Source organism: Protopterus annectens, chromosome 16.part0, assembly GCF_019279795.1.
Source record: "Protopterus annectens isolate FY-2018-M chromosome 16.part0, PAN1.0, whole genome shotgun sequence".
Taxonomy (NCBI): domain Eukaryota; kingdom Metazoa; phylum Chordata; order Ceratodontiformes; family Protopteridae; genus Protopterus; species Protopterus annectens.
The window spans coordinates 796,131,700-796,148,290 of NC_056750.1; the positions used below are offsets into that span (position 1 = coordinate 796,131,700).

A 16,591-nucleotide genomic window follows, 5' to 3' on the forward strand; every position below is an offset into this window, starting at 1 on the left:
TACATGAGGCCTCTAAAGCATCAAAACCACATTGCAAGGTATATGTTTACCCACTTGCTCTGCACTATGCAACAAATCCTGCAACTCTTAAATCTGGTTGTTCTGGTTGTGTCATTTTGCTTTTCAACTGAGATAACAAAAACTGTTGATACTTTAACATATGGAACTGACAGTTTAATGCCCTCATGGTTAAAGTGGCCGAGGTGTACACCTTTTTCCCCCACCTTTCTAATGCTCGGGAATCTCTCTCTGAAGGTAAAGGGTTTTTAGCAGTAGAGGCCTTTATTCCCTTGGGACCCTGTGAAATAGTTTCTGGGTCAGCAGTATGGCTTTTATAAAGGAACTGGTGAGAATCAGGAACCCAGTAATACCTGTCTGGTTTAACAGGAGCTGGAGGCAAAGAATCTGGATTAAGGCTGGCTTCTGTGTACACATCATCCAATATATCTAAAACAGGAGGGATAGCCAGGGGCCTATGCTGGGGGAGCAAAAGAAAATCCCTGAGCCTTTTCTTGGAATCTGAGTAATCTTGACCTTTCCAGTGAAAGTGTTCCCCTCAATGTATGTAAGGTTTCCCCAAAAGAGTAGTCCTCAAGGGGAGGAGACCGAGGGAATAGACTCCTCTGCATCAGAGTCTTCGAAAGGAGAATAGGCATAATCCTGGTCCTCAGAATGTTCAGAGGTAATAGAGGCTTGATCTGAGGAAGGGTAGTCTTCCTCTAATCTGGGCCTTTTGTCAGAGGGGGGGGTGAGAACCCCTGATAAGAGTAATCAAACCCTCAGCCATTTTGAGCATCTGTTTTTTAGGCATGGGGCCTTCAGAGGGAGTCTGAGGTCCCTGTTTTTTGGTTTTCATGGCTAGTTTAGATTTAGTGAAAGCTTTAATAGAAAATGAGGAAGGCCTGAAGACAGGCCTTGAGAAATGGCAGGCCTGTCTAAACTCTGAGTTTCCCCAAGAGTGGCGTCGGTATCTGCAGTAGAAATGGGGACCGAGGACCCTGCGACCTCGGGTACTGAAGACACCGGTAATGTAGTGTCATCAGTACTCAGGGGCTGTGTAGGTGCCTCGCTGAGAACTAGAGAACCGGTAGTCGGCCTTAGCGTGGGATCAGTAGTTGGTGCGGACCTCGTATGTCGGTCCTTATCTTTGCGTCTTTTACTCAAAACTGGAGTCGGAGTATCCGACAACATAATGTAATTAAATTTTTTACCAAAATAGTGAAGGGCGAACTCCGCCTGGCGCTTAATAGTGCGCTTGTTGAATCTAGCACAAAAACGGTAGGCCGAGACGTCGTGGTCTGGGCCTAAGCAAGGTATACAGAAAGATTGGAAATCCTTATGCGGTATTTGCTTCCCACATGAAATGCAATTATTAACTTTGTCTGACATCGGTCTGAGGCAAGAAAAGTTTCCCCAACGGGGTACTTAGCTTTCAAGAAGACTTCGGCTGAAATATTTTCGTAAATCTCAGGAGCTGGCCGACCGGCACTTGCGAACTGCTTCTGCTTCGGGCACCACGCGGCAAGAAAGACTGAAGAAGATGGTGTCGGCTGCCTCTTTTATACCTCTGCCGCACTGATGTCAGGAAAGAAGTGACGACAACCAACGCCGGACCTAGACTTTGGAATTCGGCCGACTGAGGACCCGCCTGACAGCAGGATAACCCCATCTGTAATGACTGCAGCTGTATGCATGATGAACATCAGTGTCATACAAGATTCCTTCTGTGGAACAGGTAAGGGAGCTATGTACAAATGTACTGTGACACTGAGAACTAAATTATGCTTTTCAACTTTGTAGTACAAAAATTCTGGAGAAAAGCAAAATTATATACGATGTTCTGTCCTGGTAAAACGCAACATGAGATAAAAGGATAATGATGCCCTGTGGTGTGCATGTAAATGGCAGGTTGACACAGGCAAAGAAACGACTCCTGTGCTAGTGGTCAGTTGTGCCTGAACATGCAATGAACCTAAGGGAACCCATGCTGCAGTAAGTGTGTACCCCATACATTCAGTCTGTGCAGAGTTACTATGTAGCATGAATTACATCTGATAACTTATCAGCTTTCCTGTGAGATGCACAAACTTCCAACACAACCAGATTCTATTCCTACTCCACCTACTATAATCCCAGTACCCTCTCTGTCCTGATATACAGGTATGGTAAAAAGAACTCATCTGATCAGTGAGCCTTGCAGTGAGGAGGTAACCACCTCTCCATTTGAAGACCTGCACCTATGCTGCATGCCTCCTGGGAGGCCCGCTATTTCATGTAATTAACACATCCTATAATGCTGTGTTCCATGCCATTAATATCATGGACAACTTTGTCCCCCAGGTGGTCCCATGGAGGCCGATAGGTATCCCATGAGTAAGGAATGCCTGTAGCAACGTACTGATTTCAACAGGGCTGAAGTTGGGTAACATTTTCTGCTTTCCCCTTGGAGGACATGGCTAGACATAGGAAGAGAAGAAAGCATTTCGGAGGTATTTTTGGCTCCTCACATATGGCTATCAAGTCCCATGACCTCTTTGCATGCATTGGGTGCAACAAACTTGGTTAGCCACTTTTGGACTAACTCAGGCAGAGATAGTCACACAGACATCTTAACAGGCATGAACACTAATGTACCATTTTCTTCCCACAGTGTCTCATGTCAAACACATTACATAAAGCAGTTTTTGGATTTTCTAGCATCAGTTCCCCATTTGCTGACTGCAATGCTCACCAAGGTAACACATTTTTTACCATCCCCTTTACTTAAGTGGTACATCATCTCACTATTTCACCTGCAATCTCTCTGCACCATAATGATGAGGTAGTTTAATGGCCTTTCACTATTTTTAATTTCTCCAAATCTTATGGGTTTCTAATAGCATGATGGGAATGGACCCCATTCCCAAGTCAAACTACGATTAAACGTCATGAAATTAGTATTGTTCTTTGTCAGCCAAAGGTACTCTTTGCAGCAGTATCCCTGTCGTATGATTTCCCCAATATATAAATAAATTAAAATTCATATTAATGATATAGTCTCTACCTCTATCCAACTCACATCTCCAGTCTTCCAGTATAATGTAAAATGACATCCTTGGTCATCTATTTCTCTCTCTCTCGCCTCATAATCCTGTCTGTCTGCAGGTCAAAGCAGCACACACTTCCTGGGACTGCGATTTTAGTTGGTGGATACCTGAAAAGTAGGTGCATTGAAGTGCACTTTATTCATATATAATATATTATTCGTACATTCAGTTTGTAGTGAGATCCGTTTAAAGACAGGCAAGGTTAACTACAGAGTACCTCGTGCATTAGAATGCTCTTTATGTCAGTGGGGGTGTTAGAGATGGTACAAGATCAAAAAGATTACCCAAGATGGCAAAAGTACCATTTTCTGTGGTAACTATGGCAAGACAGACATTGATGTGAAAGGTGCAGAATCACTAACCATTCAGTAATCAAATATTTTAGCTATTAATGGCCATGGAATTACCTTAACTAATGCTAACTCTAATTCGTATCTTTATATCAGAGATTACAAATGGATGCAAAGCAACAGCCAATTAATATAGGAGTGACATAATATAGGTGAAAGTGATCACCAGTGATAAGAAAACAGTAGACTTCCAGGATCATTCTGGAAACTTTTACAGGTGGATAGAGTGTAATTGCTACTAATTGGACTTAAGTGCAAGAAAGTGACTAATATTCATGCAGGTTACACAGCGGGTAGAAAATAACTGAAGGTAGTTACAGAAAAAAGAAAGACTGGGGTAGTACTTATTAATGACATCACATGGAGCAAACAATGAAATGCAAGATGGACAAAAAGATTCACAAAGATGAATGATTAAAAAAAACACAATAAAAACAAGAACCTTTTCAGTGAAAGTGTCCTTGTATAAATTTTTAATGAGTTCACACCGGCCTTCACCTGTATGACCACATCCTTGCCTAGGTGCTACAGGAGATATGCTTAAGTTTATGCAAAACCTTTGATGCAGATGGTGTCTTTTGGGAATACTGCTGCTGTTTGAAGTATCTAAAGTGGAATCCATGCGATAGTTACGAACATGAATAGTCTAAATTATGAAAATAAACTTTGGGACCATAAAATAAATTAACTGCAGTACAGAAGAATGACACTATTATACTGCCGAAGCTAGAGTAGATATCTTATTTAAATATTGAATAGGCACAGATCAGCTACGGAGTATCCACTGATGTGTAGCAAATCTGTGCATCTTCAATAAGAATAAGTGAAAAGCCTAGACTAAAGAAGGCACCTGGTAACTTGTCAACTTAAACATCACTAGAATCATAATTTGGAGCAGAGTGTAGTAAGGGCTGGCATTCAGACAACCATGAGTGGTGGAAGGATACATCGGTCTTTACACATTAAAAACATTTCTGCATGGGAATAAACCCCTTGACCTGGGAGTTGTACCTCACACCACCACTATTTAAATACATAAACTCAGAGAATGGGGAATTCTCCAAGATACAGAACTTCCAAAGCTTGGTACATATTTCCCCCTAATTTAAGTAAACATTTTGCTATTATGAGGATTACACTTATCTTTGAATCTTCAATGGGAGCCCAGGGAATACATATAGGTGACATTTTTTACCAATATTGCACCCTGCCTGTTTTGTGTCAAGCATTGGTTATGTCACCACCAGATGGCTTCACCTCTGGGTAGGCAAATGGTTTACAAACCCTGACTGTAGTCATTTCATTGCATCCACAATGTACAAAATCACCACGAATTCAAGGTTTGCAGCTGCACACTCTGTTTAGACGATTTTCCAAATGCTGTGTACCCTGTTCGTCAGTATCTGGCAGTTGGTGCAGTGGATTAAGGTCATGAGTTGCAGTTCATATGGTACAGGGTTTGATTCCTTCAGCCCTCATTTGCCTACTGTGAGACCCTGAGTAAGTCCTTTAACCAGATATGGCTCCCAGGCTGCCCCTGAAAAGGGGTTGTGTGCGCCAACATGGGTAGCAAATGGGCATTTGTTTACTTTTATTATATTTCCAAGACTAATCATTTTTCAGGCATTTGCTGTTGAGTAGAACGTGACTGAAGTGAATGGTGGTGGTGTGAGGAATATTCTGTTTTGCCACTTAACTGTTGAGGATAATGTGGGAGATAAGCAGTAAGATTGTACCACACAGTTCTCCCCATGAGAGAAAACCATGTTTATTATAAGTTAGCCAGACAAATTAAAATCAGGGAAAAAAAAATACACAATTCTTGCTTCAGACATGAGCAGCTATTCTTCATATTATTTCGCATTTAAGGTCCAAGGACAGCTTTATCCCTACCTAACAAAGTCAAACACAGATAAGTGTCATCAACAATACAAGTATGCCAGCAATCGTGTCGCACCTTAACCATCACCCCTCTCACCAAGCCATTTCACCCTTTCTCAGGCAATAGTTCAAAGCTGATACTAAATATGTAAACTGCAGTACTATCTAATACAAGCATGGATAACTGTAATTTCTAAAATGGGATTATGCATTTAATGGAAACCATCACTTAGAATCTAAGCAGTTTAAATTCACTGTCAGTCTACAGCACTGCCTAGGTACTACAGGAGAGATGCTCAAATTTAAGCAGAGCTTTCGGTGCAGATGGCGTCTTTAGTTTTGTGTGGACAATAGACTAATACATATAATTTGCATTCTCTATGTCGTGTTGCAACGTGTGCCTAGTATCAAATGTCCAGCTAAGTTAAGACTATGTGCCATGTAGATAGAGTTATTATAAGGGTCTTTGTAATACTGGATTCAGACTTGCTGTTATGTTCATATACTCGTGAAAATGCCTGTTGACTTGAGCCTTATAAAATGGCATAATTGTATCACTAGAAGCAAGGCTTCAAGCAAGCAATTAAAGACTTCATTACAGACATTTGTTTGCCCCATCACCAAGAAGTGCTTCTATCAGTCTCAGAAGTAATCAAACAGCATGTGCGCGTGCGCGCACACACACACACACACACACACACACACACACACACACACACACACACACACACACCAATGATAAATCTCTATACTTGTGCTTACTTTTATAAATACTGCTAGAATATATATATATATATATATATATATATATATATAAAAAACGTATATTTTAGATGAATGGTTTCCTAAAAAAGATCAATTATTTTATGGAATCGGGCAGGAAATGCAGCATTCTTACCACTACCTTGCCTCGCTATAGTGGCATTACTCTTACCTGGTCTAAAACTTAATGATGGAAGAAACCAGTCCTGCAAATGCTACAACCTCCATGCTGCTTCCTTCATTACTTCCTAGATCTGAATGGTTGGCCCAGCCTTTCTTAACACTCACATGAGCTTATCTTTCTTTGTTCCCTGCAGAGCAGTAAGTTGGAAAGGGTACGACTGCTGAAGCATCGCGTAGTTCTATGCTGGGGTAGTGACAGGTTTAAATCTAACTTGTCTGCCATGACATTTCTTCCTGAAGTAACACAGTGCTTTTGGCAAGTCTTTAAGTGGAGGGTGACAATGGAAAAGGAAGTATACAGCAATACTGAGAGACATGGACTAAAGAAACCATCTAGCAGGACCTCATCAATAGGCATATATCCAATGGTAGCAGGCAACACACACTGGCCATGTTTTATTTCCCTCTGTAGCTCAAAGATAAAATTCCTGATGGAGTTAGTGCATGCATCCTGTTACACTTCCGTTTCATTAGCTCAAACAATAATAATAATTAATATATTATATTTTGGTGGGGGGGGGGTCAAACTTATGTGCAAGTTCATTTATTTCTGGAAGGAACATGTAACTCAGCTATACCTCATGCCACATATCCCCAGGGGTTGATATAACACCCATTAGCTTAACCCAAGTCATAAATATTTGATGAAATCTTGCTATAGCTACAGTTATGCTAAGTTGATAATGTAGTCTGTTGTACTTATTTAAATTAGTTGGTCCAAGCTTAGGTACATATCTAATCTTGGTAACCATTTGAAATGTTGGGACCCACTTTTGAGAGTTCCACAATTGAGTCTGACTGGCCAAAAATCAGACTTACATGTACCAAGTCTGAAATGGCGATTTCTCAGACTATTCCCTTTTCTCCAAGATATTGTGACCACAGAATTGGTATACATGTTTGTGGTGTGTGGGGGTTGCACCATACATCGGGGGTGCAGGGTGGCTCGGCCCCTGCAAAAAAACAAGTACAAAGGAGAATAGTAATGTTCGATATTTGCTCTTCTGCATTTTTAAGTCTTTTTTTTCTGGGGGGGGGGGGGGTCAGCACTCACGAGTTACAAGTGCTCACACTCTCACTAGTAAATCATCTAATCTTGCCATATGTAATGCAACAAAACTGTTTCTTGAATGAGAGCCACTATTTCAGTCTCCTAATTTACTGCTTAATCATACTCAACACATTTTTCCTGTGTGTAAATCTAGTTTTTCTTTAAACACTTATATGTTCTTGCAGAACTACTTCATCTCAAAGAATTCTGTGCATGTGTAATTAAATGTTAATATATCCAATATCACAGTCTGTTCTAAGGAATTTGCTTTAAAAATGTACATCTAATGAATGGGAAAGATTTTATGTCCAATAAATGTGAAGCTTCTCTCCTTGCATTTTCTCTGTATACAAACTCTGCCTGCTAGATTTATTGCCCTTAACATGACAGACAAACATACACATACATACATAAAAAAAGAAACACAACCTTAAGAATTTCATCTTACATTCTTACCCATTTGCAAACTGGCTTCTTACAAAATATATTCAGCATATAGGAACATTGAAATGAGCATGATTTCACCAACTATGCTAAATACAATGTAGACCTTTCCAAGAACAAGTTGACACATTCAAAAAGTTACCGTGTTGGCATACATTTATTCTGTGGTCATGTCAAAGCAGTCTGACCCAAAAGACAGTAGCTCAAAATCAATTAAAGTAGGCCTTGTTCCAAGATTTTTATCTTCTTTACAAGTAACTGGGTGGAAATCTATTAAAGAAATGCACTGGCTAGGCCTTTTAGTGTCACTTTATAAATAGCTGCAGCGGTTATAATTTAAACACAACAACATTGCCAGAATATTAGGAAGTGGTTGACAAGTGCAGAAAAGATGAAGGTTATACTAGCATGTGCTGGAATTCTCCTCCTTTGCACCACTGTTGCCTGCTCTAGGGTGCAAGCTAAAGAGAATTTTAACATCAAAAAGGTATGTAGAGCTCCACCAATTTCTTTATGCATGGATTACAATACATGAAATCTGGCATGACAAAACTGTACGTAGGAGTTAGGAAACTTTTAAGGACTGTCCCATAACAACTGAGAATGTTCATTTACTACACACCATTCTGCAAACATTTTTCATTGACGTTATTTTGCAAATCCATAGAATACTTAAAGTAAAATTCATCTCTGAAATCATAACAGTCTCTACCTTTACTTGAAACTGTGACTATACTGTCACAGAGAGAGAGAAAACAATATTATCAAAGGCAAGAAACGGTGATATAAATTATATCCAAAGCAGATGATGTCTCCTTTAAAAAGACAGACAAGATGAAAAGAAGTGCTTCACTGCAAATCAAGTAATAAATCAGTTTTGCATATTTTAGACCATCCATTAGTAAGCAATGTTAATCAGCATATTACATTCAATACCATTTGAATATATATTCTCAGAATTCCAAGCTTCAGAATTCTGTTTCAAGTACCTATGCTATATTCATGCTATACTGGCATTTTTTTAAAGTTATTAGAAATAATTGTGTTATAACCAAAATGTGATTGACTGGAGCTGGCAAATTCTAAGCAGAAGAATATATTGAATAATTTCATACTAGATAAAGTTATGTTTGAGAAGCTCAGGCTTGATGGGATAAGCTGTGTGTCCCTAGTCTAGCACTATGGATAGAAAATCGTCAATGCTTTGACCGTCCACTATTCAAATACAAGCCACCCTGAATTTTGTTAGTGCACGCAAAAATTGACTGCAACAGAAAGAAATGTGGAACTTGTACTACTAAACTAAACAAATTTATCTTTGTACTGTAATTCTGCTACTAAACAAGAACCCAAAAAGCGAGGTGAAAAAAACTGATAATCCAAATGTTGAGGAATGGAGAAAAACCAAGCAGCATAAATGTTCAAATATTTATTCCACAAACGATCCAAGTAGAAAAGTTAGACCACATACATCAAAGGGAAAAACACGGCATGAACGCTATTCCTACAACTGCGTTTTTGTTTTTATCACAAAACTTCATCAGATGTCTTCTGTTAAACTAATTCATCCTCTATTTATACACCAGTTAATTAATCAATTAAAATATTTCCCTCCAAATTCATACCATGATTATTTTAAATATTCCAAATTTCTAAAAAAAATTTTATTAAACATTTCCTAAAACCATTTTTATAAAACTTATATAACTTAGATGAATTCTTTAATATTGTTGTGATTGCCATTTGATTAAAATACATGAAAATTAAAAATTAAAAACAGTGTAAGGTTTCTACCGTTTAAAAATGAGATAGTAAATGTAACTTATACTAGTATGCCCTCTAATGGCCATTTATCATTATTGCACTTAAGAATAAATATGCTGAAGAATGTATACATGTTAATACAAAACAATAAATTAAATAAATTCATTTCTACTATTTATGTATAGCTAAAAGCGCCTAAAAGTGAAAAGTTATTTAAAAATATGCATTACTTAAAATCTTATGTATAAATAATATATTACATTAGACACAAATTACAAAATGCATTCAAATATATATTACAATTTAGCTGCCCTTAACTTTAAAATGGGTAATATACTTGTGTATTCATTCAGACCCGGTGGATTATAAGCCTCTAGTGTGATTTGCCACCAGAGCTCCCTATATTCTATCTTTTCCTCCCAAGGTCCACCTCTTATATCTTTTTCAGTATGTTCAATAACTGTGAATACAAAACTAGCTTCCGGGCATTCCTTAGTATGTCTATAAAGGGCATTAGTCTCCTTACAATTTTTAATATCGTTGAGATGTTCATAAATTCTCCTTTTAAGTTTCCTTTCTGTTTTCCCTATATAGAATGAATGACAGATTTTACAAACAGCCAAGTATATTAACCCCATAGAATCACAGTTGTAATAATACTCTTCATTTATTATTAATCTATTCCTACTCATGATGTTCGTACTATTGCCATTTAGTACATATGGGCATTGTGCACATCTGCCACATTTATATGTACCTTTTTTCCTTTTATCCTTTGAGTTATTGGATTTTTTATTTTCCAAGATATTTCTTAGGCTTTGTGCATTTTTGTATACCACTTTTGCCGGAATGCTTTCTGCTTTCTCTATATCAGTTAAATTAATAAACCTATTCCATTCTCTATAAAAAATTTGTTTTATATTATTATTAATACCATTATATTCCAAGGTGAGGGCTAAATGGTAATTTTCTTGTCTTTTGTCTGTAGTCTTGCTTGTATTTAAAGTACTTTCTATTGCAGATCCCCTCACTATAGGTATGAATCTAGTTCCTCTGCCCTTTTCAACTTCTGGTCTAATTTCTTTAATAAATTTATCAGGATAGCCTCGATCTCTAAACATACTTTCTAGTAGATCACATTCCCTCATAAAATCTTCTTCATTACTGGTCATCCTGCTACCCCTCACAAACTGGCCTTTTATAATATTCCTTTTACAATGCGTAGGATGCGCACTGTCATAGTGCAAATATGTATTACAATAAGTGGGCTTTCTGTACACTTTGGTTTCTAGACTACTACCTTTCTTATAGATTTCCACATCCAAATAGTTTAAAGAAGAATTAGAGACTGTCCAAGTGAATTTCAAGAAACTCGTGGTATGATTCAGATATTCTAAGAATTCATTTAATTTCTCTATACTTCCTGTCCAAAAAAGGACTATGTCATCAAGAAATCTGTGGTATAAAACCCAATATGATCTAAATGCACTTTCCAACACATATTTCTCCTCCCACTTGGCCAGTACCAGGTTAGCATAGGTGGGGGCACATGCTGCCCCCATGGCCACACCTTGTATTTGTTTGAAGAATTCACCATTAAAGACCAAAAAATTATTTTGCAATACCATATCCATTAACCAGACAGATGCCTGTTTATCCTTGTTGGTCAAATTTTTATCTTCGTATATAATTTCCTCATAAAATTCTATACCCTCTTTATAGGGAATGGAAGAAAATAAGTCCATTACATCTATAGTAACAAAAATTATGTTATCAATATCATTTATATCAGGAATAACTTTCAATAGATCCCAAGAATCTTTCAAGATTTGTTTCCTTTCTACCCATAATTTTTTAGTCTTATTATCAACAAACTTGGCTAATGTATGAGTTTTAGAGCCGTCCGCCGAGACAATGGGTCTTAAAGGTGGATCTATCTCATTTTTGTGAGTTTTTGGTATACCAAATATTAAAGGGATTTTTGTTTTTTCTACCTTTAAAAAATGATACGTATCTTGATCAATAGACCCTTCATATAACATGTCATTCAAGTTTATGTCTATTCTATTGTATGCAATATTTATTTCATTTTTGGATACTAATTCATATTTAGTATCATCCCATAAAATCTTGTACATTCTACTGTCATATTCTACCTTGTCCATTATAACCACTCCTCCTTCTTTATCCGGCTTCATGATTCTTAAATTAGAGTCATTTTTTATTTCATACAACAATCTCTTCTCATTTTTCCCCATGTTGTTTGTATATTTTATAGTATTTATTTCTTCCTTTCTAATTTCTTTCTCTATCAACTTCTCAAAACATTTTAACTGGGGGTGCATCGGGGGTTATAAGTGGATTTCCTTCTTAACACGGAATCTGCCCTATTTATAGGGTTCGACAATAAAAAATGTAGATTTATTTTTCTTAAAAATACTTTAATATCCAATAAAGACTTAGTAATATTCCCTCTAATGTATGGTATAAATTTTAAACCTTTAGAGAATAAATTAAAATGATCTTTTTCTAATATTAATGAGCTATAGTTGTAAATGTTGAAATTATTATATGTCCATTTGTTATGTTCATGAATGATAATTTCTGAGCATGGGGATGGGTATTTTAAGGGGTTATTGACTTCCGCTAATATTTCCCCCTTCCCCTCCCCCCCCCCATAAAAATTTCTTTCTTTGTCAACCTGTTTGTTCATAATTCTTTCAGACCTCCTTAATGGAGGGAATTCCTCTTCGTATTCATATTCTGTCTCATGTGGGTCAAGTTCCCCAGTTAATTCACCAGGTACCCTTTTGTTCTCCTTATAAAAATTATCCTTCTGATTTCTCCTATTTGGTGGGGCAGGGTAGCTCAAATTATGCTGGTATTCATATAAATCACGATCCATTTTTTTAATCTTTCTCTTTATTAACTCATCCATATTCTTATCTATGTCTTCTCTGATACTGAAATACTTAATTCTTTCTTCTTCAATGGAGAAAAGTAAGTCATTCCTAATACACTTATCTAATGTTTCTATTTCTTTATACAATTCCTCTTGTAGTCTAGTGTTTTCCCTCACCATTAATTTTAACATTTCAATTCCACATTTGTTAAAAATCTCTAACAGCTCTTTATGAAACACAGAATCAGTTATAACATTATTGGGGTATTTATAAATTCTTAACCCCTTAGGCACAATTTCTTTAGCTATACATTCTGTTAAATATGCATTTTCAATATTCAAGTTTCTATGCTTATTCATTAATCTATATAGTGTGTTAATATTGTCCTTGTAAGTGCTATTGTTCATTTGCACTTTAGGTTCACTTTTGCTGTCTTTAAAATCGAATTTGTAAAATAGCCAATCATTTAATTCTTGTAAATTAATAACAGTACCTTTCCCATTAGCAACACAATGTGGTCTCTTATCTCGCTTATCTCTGGCCCCATTTGCCTCCACGCTAGAAGTGTCTTTCAATATATTCGGCGTACTGGCTGGGTCGAAACTACCTCCAGTCTTCTCTCTATGGCAGCCGGCGTCGCCTCTCTGTTTTTTCTCTGAAGTTTTGTGATAAAAACGAAAACGCAGTTGTAGGAATAGCGTTCATGCCGTGTTTTTCCCTTTGATGTATGTGGTCTAACTTTTCTACTTGGATCGTTTGTGGAATAAATATTTGAACATTTATGCTGCTTGGTTTTTCTCCATTCCTCAACATTTGGATTATCTGCTACTAAACAGTTTTAGCATGGGAAAAAATTGTGGATTTATTTTAAAAATTAGGGAGGCTGTAGAATGCTTACCCAACTGTTTTCACAGGGTCTGTAATGATTAATCAAATGCTATGGACATCATATTGCAAAACACTGCATATAAAACATTACAATCAAAAAAATAATTTGAGCTCAACACTTGCAACATAAAAATTATGTGTACAATATTAAGCATTATTTTTGTAAGTTTGCCTCCCTCAGGACCATCAACATAGGCTGTCTGTTTACCCACCACACTATCCCCTAATATATTACCTCCAAGGTCACACAAGGTTTTAGAAAAAGGAAGCTTTAAAATCACCTTTTCCTTTTCTCTGAATATTGTAGCTGTGGATTAACCGTAATATTACATGCCATAAAATAGTTTCACATAGAGACACTGAAGATTAGCAACCAACCACATATCAATAACCATTTAAATGTCAGCAAACAGACAGTCATCACTCCATAGGGATGCCACAAACAGGATATGGATGGAAGATCAGTAATGATGAAGTGAAAACAATTGGATGCTTTTCTTAGGGATAAGCTGGACCTTGGAATTTGTTGCATCATGTAGTGGGATTGGGGTACAGTCCTCCAAAACACAAACAAGTTCAATTTGCTGAACAGTTCTTAATTTTTCAAAATGTTCATCTTTTTTTTTTATTTACTATCCCTAAACGTTGTCAGCTTACCATCCCACATATTCATGATTGAAACCATTTCACTGAAATAACCAAATTCATTTAAGTCATCACTATACATTTTTTTCTTCTTTTGGGGAAGGTTCAACACTCTTAACTCTGTCCGTTTCATTTCTTAGAACAGAAAAAAAGAAACACGAGTTGTGATGATGTGCTTGAGTAAGGGTCACTGTCTCTAATTTCAGTGAATCTACTCTTTCCATTAATTCATGTACAAGACTTGGGTAAAGGTGCTTATTTGAAATCAGTCTTGCCAACGTGTACTACTGTTATTACTACCAATGAAGAAAACTGTTGCAGGTAGCAGGTAACAGTGGTTTGACATTATTCCATATGACTGTGAAATGATATGCCAAAGAGCTTCTGAGTGTTTCTGAGGAAGCATGAAATACTCCGTGAAATTAAATATGTTTTTGTTTCATAAAAGCATATTTGTATACTTTGGTGTTGCCTTTATCAATTAACCTGCGTCTCACCATTTCCTCTTCACTTCTATGGTAGTATAAACTGCAAAATAATTTTTTTTTTTTTGTTAGTTTTCCTTGCTCTGTTTTACCTTTGCTTTCATGATACGAAAGCTTGGCAGTAACTGGTTATCCATAAAATAATGGCTTTATAAAGGATTTCAAATCAATGTTGCTGACATCATAATTATAATATGAATGAGCATATTTATCTATTTATTTTCTTTACCAGGGTAGAGCTTTGCTGAGAATCTGAATAGACACTTTTTCACTGAATGTTATGTTTAAGTTACTTTGAAAATATTACTTTGTATCTCCAAAATTCACCAGTTCTTTAGATTCAGTGCAGAATTGATGCTCTCACCTCCTCAAATGGCAATATATTTACTCTAGTTAAATGATCTATATGCACTGGACCTGAAAGGTCCAACTGACCAGAAGGCAAGTTTTGTGCAAGATTAAAGTACTCTGGGTAGACACTGGTTACTGGTTTCTTGATTAAAGTGGTTTGGTTTGCTCATTTCTACAGTTTTATGAGAGTTTGTCCAGTGTCATGAAAGACTGTCAAACAATCTGTAATGCTATTACTTGTTTGTTGGCTTATGTTAAACAGACCTTTAAGCTTTCCCAGAAGCCACAAAGAGTTAATCTTTTCAATGAGTTTCAGAAATAGGCCAACTTAACTGTGAATTATCATCTGAACACTAATTATGAAGAATTTTAATATTTACTGTGTAAATGATTTGATAGATAACAGCGTTGTTAAACTAGAGTCTGCAGTATGTTTTATAACAATAGCGTTCTCTCTGCTCATAGCCAACAACGTAAAAATATACTTAAGTGGTACAAGTTCTTAGAGTTCAACAGATGTTTGTCAATAAGTTTATTAAGATTGTCCTTATATGAAATACACCAGTTAGAAATCATTTATATTGTTAGATGAATGGTATGAAAAGTTCTAGCTGAGGGAGTTCTCATGCTCTTGTATTAATAATAATATTTATCAGACCATAAATATTGATACCATTAAATACAACTTGGAGGATGTCATGGAAAATGAAAGAAAATCTTATGAGATTTTGTCAATATATGATAATCTGCAACAGCTTAGTAGAATGGTATAAAGCATTCAGAAGTATACTTGCATACTTTGGATATTGTTCAGATAAATCCTAGGTGCATTAATATAACATTTTAGATTTTGTGCATCAGATACCACCTTCAGAGCAACAGAAAATTCAGCATCAATACTATTCTCTGTGACGTCTTGTTTATAGGATGTTTCATGATGAAATATAGTGTTAATGTGTTGCTTAGAATTAATAGGGACAAGGTCATTTCCTGTCTGCATGACTGTAAAATTCATTACATTTAACAGGAAATTTTCAATTTTTTTATTTCTAAACACCTGTGGTGACAAAATCTTATTTCTCCTTCCCTCATTGCAATGACTAATAAGCATAATATTACAGTTTACAAAAGACTGTGGTGGTGCTGCGGTAGCGTTGTCGCCTCATAGCAAGACATTGTCCCGTTCGATTCTCAGCTAGAGCGTCTTCTGTGTGGAGGCATATGTGAATGGGGCATGCCTTCGCTGAAGGTTGTGCATCAGGGCTGGTAACCCGGCACGTAAAAACCACTACCAATCATTAGCGGACCGGAGTTCCGCTGTGGCGACCCCTAACCAGGAAAAGCCAAAAGACACAAACAAACAAAAGACTTAAATTTAGAACTGACAAAGCTGCAACTATCACCATTTCCTTAGCTTGCTCATTGAAAAACATTTAAATATAGATCTTACAAGTGCTTAGAAGGTACCCGTCACTAATGTGAGATATTTTAAAGTCTGGGAGTATGAGTATTTTCTCATAGGTAAGTACTAGGCTAGCTGCCCTTGTAGGCCATTTTGAGCATAGCCAATTTCCCTTATATATTACCCCAAATGAAAATAACTGGGATTATACCATAAATAATCTGAAGGAACACAACTAGGATAAAGCATTTACGAGATGCTTCTGTCCGTTAATAGTACAGGGACAGTCCTAGGGTAAATTTTCTGTTTCCCATCCATAGATCTAAGTTATGCTTGAATATGAACAGGGATGAACTTTGTTTTATGTGGATGGAGAGACCATTCCAGAGCAGTGGT

The 16,591-nt window shown here is 36.7% G+C and overlaps 1 protein-coding gene across 1 annotated transcript in view; it reads left to right on the forward strand.

The window, feature by feature from the left end:
- Window positions 1-8,093: 8,093 nt before the first annotated feature.
- The window catches only part of LOC122790841 (lipocalin-like), a 173,550-nt gene continuing 165,052 nt past the window's right edge, over window positions 8,094-16,591 (forward strand). Inside the window, exon 1 of the mRNA XM_044058479.1 lies at window positions 8,094-8,244. Coding sequence (XP_043914414.1) covers window positions 8,149-8,244 — 96 coding nt within the window. The 5' untranslated portion in view covers window positions 8,094-8,148. The remainder of the gene's footprint in view (window positions 8,245-16,591) is intronic.